The following is a 3,278-nucleotide window of genomic DNA, read 5'->3' as shown; positions in this document are numbered from 1 at the left end:
TTTTTTTTTTTTTTTTTTTTTTTTTTTTTTTTTTTTTTTTTTTTTTTTTGTTCGGGGATGGCAGTGGGCTTGTTGCTCAGCAACTGCAGCAGCAACATCAGCAGCAGCAACTGCAGCAGCAACTGCAGCAGCTGCTATTGTTACTGCTGCTGCTGCTGCTGCTGCAGTTGTTACTGCTGTATCCTTTATGTATGGTGTTCTATCATTTGCATCTCCTTGTGCATACTCTACCCTCTGCTGCTGCTGTTGCTGCTGCTGCTGCTGCTGCTGCTGCTGCTGCTGTTGCTGCTGCTGCTGCTGCTGCTGCTGCTGCTGCTGTTGTTGCTGCAGGAGTCCTTGATAATCCGTGCTCAGCACGATGTGCCAGCATTTGAGTTTCTTGAGGAGACACCTCGGCTAACATTTATAGAAGGGATAGAGATGTTGCGTGATGCTGGGATCGGTTTAGATACGATCCCACAAGACCCCACAAACTTTGATTTATCTACAGAACTAGAAAGGGCCCTGGGGGCCCTCGTAAAAAAAAAATATAAAACGGATTATTATATTCTTCTTAGATATCCAACTGCTGTTAGGCCCTTCTACTCTATGCCTTGCCCGGATGACCCGGTACGTATATGTATTTATATTTATTTATTTATTTATTTATTTATTTCTATGTATATATATTTGTTTGTTTGTTTGTTTGTTTGTTTGTTTATTTATATAGTTTTAGAGGATAGAGAGAGATATGTAGAGAGATAGATAGATAGATAGATAGATAGATAGATAGATAGCTAGCTATATGTATGTATGAGGTGGTATAGATAGCTGACGCTGTGTGTGGCTAGCTAGCTAGGTAGCTAGACTTGTATATCTATAGCTAGCTAGGTAGCTAGACTTGTATATCTATAGCTAGCTAGCTAGCTAGCTAACATTGTATATAGCTAGCTAGCTATCTTACATTATTTACACCTAGCTAGCTAGCTAGCTAGCTAGCTAGCTAGCTAGATAGCTACAATAGAATATAATGCAGTATATTAATATAAATATAAATACAAACATAAAAAGCAAATACAAATGTAAACAACCATAAGTAAATAAATATAAATATAAATATAAATATAAATATAAATATAAATATAAATATAAATATAAATATAAACACAAACATAAATATAAATGTAAACATAAACATAAATATGAACATAAATATAAAGACAAAGACAAAACTAGATAAATAAAAACGTTGTTTGTGTGTATAAACACAAATATAAATATAAATATAAATAAATAAATATAAAGTCAAAGACAAAGACAAAGAAAAACCTAGATAAATAAAAACATTTGTTTGTGTGTATAAACACAAATATAAATATAAATATAAATATAAATATAAATATAAATATAAATATAAATATATAAAGACAAAGACAAAGACAAAGCCAAATAAAAACCTAGATAAATAAAAACATTTGTTTGTGTGTATAACACAAATATAAATATAAATAAATAAAAATAAAGACAAAGACAAAGACAAAGCCAAATAAAAACCTAGATAAATAAAAACATTTGTTTGTGTGTATAAACACAAATATAACTATAAATATAAATAAATAAAAATAAATATAAAGACAAAGACAAAGCCAAATAAAAACCTAGATAAATAAAAACATTTGTTTGTGTGTATAAACACAAATATAACTATAAATATAAATATAAATATATAAAGACAAAGACAAAGCCAAATAAAAACCTAGATAAATAAAAACATTTGTTTGTGTGTATAAACACAAATATAACTATAAATATAAATATAAATATATAAAGACAAAGCCAAATAAAAACCTAGATAAATAAAAACATTTGTTTGTGTGTTTGTGTTTGTAGAGGTTCTCTAACACTTTCGATATATTTATGCGGGGCGAGGAGATAGCTTCAGGGGCGCAGCGGCAGCACGATGCTGCGCTGCTGCAGCAGTGCTGCAGCAGCAGAAATATAAACACACAGCAGCTACGCAGCTACATTGAGGCCCTGCAGCTGGGGGCCCCCCCCCATGCAGGCATGGGGGCTGGGCTCGAGAGGATCGTTATGCTTTACTATGGTATTATATATATATATATATATTTTTTTTTGTTTTGTCTTTGCTTTTTTTTTTTTTAGTTTTTATCGTATGTCGTGGTGATGCTGCTGCTGCTGCTGCTGCTGCTGCTGCTGCTAGTGGTAGTTTTATTGTTGTTGCTGCTGGTGCTGTGTTTATGCTGCTGCTGCTGCTGCTGCTGGTATTCCTGCTGCTGCTGCTGCTGCTGCTGCTGCTGCTGGCAGACAGCAGCAAGATGCTGCTGCTGCTGGCAGACAGCAGCAAGATGCTGCTGCTGCGTGGTTTGTTTGCTGCAGGCCTCGGCAACATCCGGAGAGTTTCTCTCTTCCCCCGAGACCCCAAACGCCTGTACCCATGATCCTGCTGCTGCTGCTGCTGCTGCAGTTGCTGCTGCAGTTGCTGCTGCAGTTGCTACTGCAGTTGCTGCTGCAGTTGCTGCTGCAGTTGCTGCTGCAGTTGCTGCTGCAGTTGCTGCTGCAGTTGCTGCTGCAGTCGCTGCTGCAGTTGCTGCTGCAGTCGCTGCTGCAGTTACTGCTGCAGTTGCTGCTGCAGTTGCAGTTGCTGCTGCTGCTGCAGCACAGAAGCAGCAGCAGCAGCTATGGGGGGGACTGCATCAGGCTGTCTCTCTGTCTCCTCCTCTCCCTAAACCCCAAACCCTAAACCCTAAACCCTAATTTATGCTGTTACATCTTTTGTTGCAGCCGATGCTGCACGCAGCGGGTTCCTTCTCCTGCTGCTCCCACTGCTGCTGCTGCTGCTGCTGCTGCTGCAGTTACTGCTGCTGCTGCTGCTGCTGCTGCTGCTGCTGCTTAACTTGATTCTTTGTGTGTGTCTGACCCCTCGCTGTGCTGACGGCTTCTTCGTGGGGGTTTAGGAGGGGGGGGTGGACGTGTTTGGGGTGCATGTGCAGCTGCTGCTGCTGCTGCTGGTGCTGCTGCTGCTGTTGCTGCTGCGTGTTCATGTGAATGTCCAGCTGCTGTTGGTGCTGCTGCTGCTCCTGCTCCTCCTTCATGCTCAGGTGTATGCGCATGTTCTGTTGCTGCTGCTGCTGCTGCTGGTGCTGCTGCTGCTGCTTCGTGTTCAGGTGTATGTGCATGTGGTGGTGGTGGTGGTGGTGGTGGGTGGTGATGGTGGGGTGTATGCTCAGCTGTATGCTCAGGTGTATGCTCAGCTGTATGGGCAGTATCTGCTGCTGCTG

At 40.5% G+C, this 3,278-nt stretch overlaps 1 protein-coding gene across 1 annotated transcript in view; it reads right to left on the bottom strand.

Moving 5' to 3' along the window:
- Positions 1-2,138: 2,138 nt before the first annotated feature.
- EMH_0058010 (uncharacterized protein) overlaps positions 2,139-3,278 on the bottom strand; it is a gene marked incomplete at both ends in the record, with an annotated part of 1,512 nt that continues 372 nt past the window's right edge. The window contains 2 exons of the mRNA XM_013497531.1: positions 2,139-2,650; positions 2,918-3,227. Of these exons, the coding sequence (XP_013352985.1) occupies positions 2,139-2,650; positions 2,918-3,227 (822 nt within the window). The remainder of the gene's footprint in view (positions 2,651-2,917; positions 3,228-3,278) is intronic.

The sequence above is a fragment of the Eimeria mitis genome, genomic scaffold, assembly GCF_000499745.2.
Source record: "Eimeria mitis Houghton genomic scaffold, Emh_scaff2738, whole genome shotgun sequence".
NCBI lineage: Eukaryota > Apicomplexa > Conoidasida > Eucoccidiorida > Eimeriidae > Eimeria > Eimeria mitis.
The sequence above is the reverse complement of the archived record's forward strand: the minus strand, read 5'-3'. Positions and strand labels throughout refer to the sequence as shown.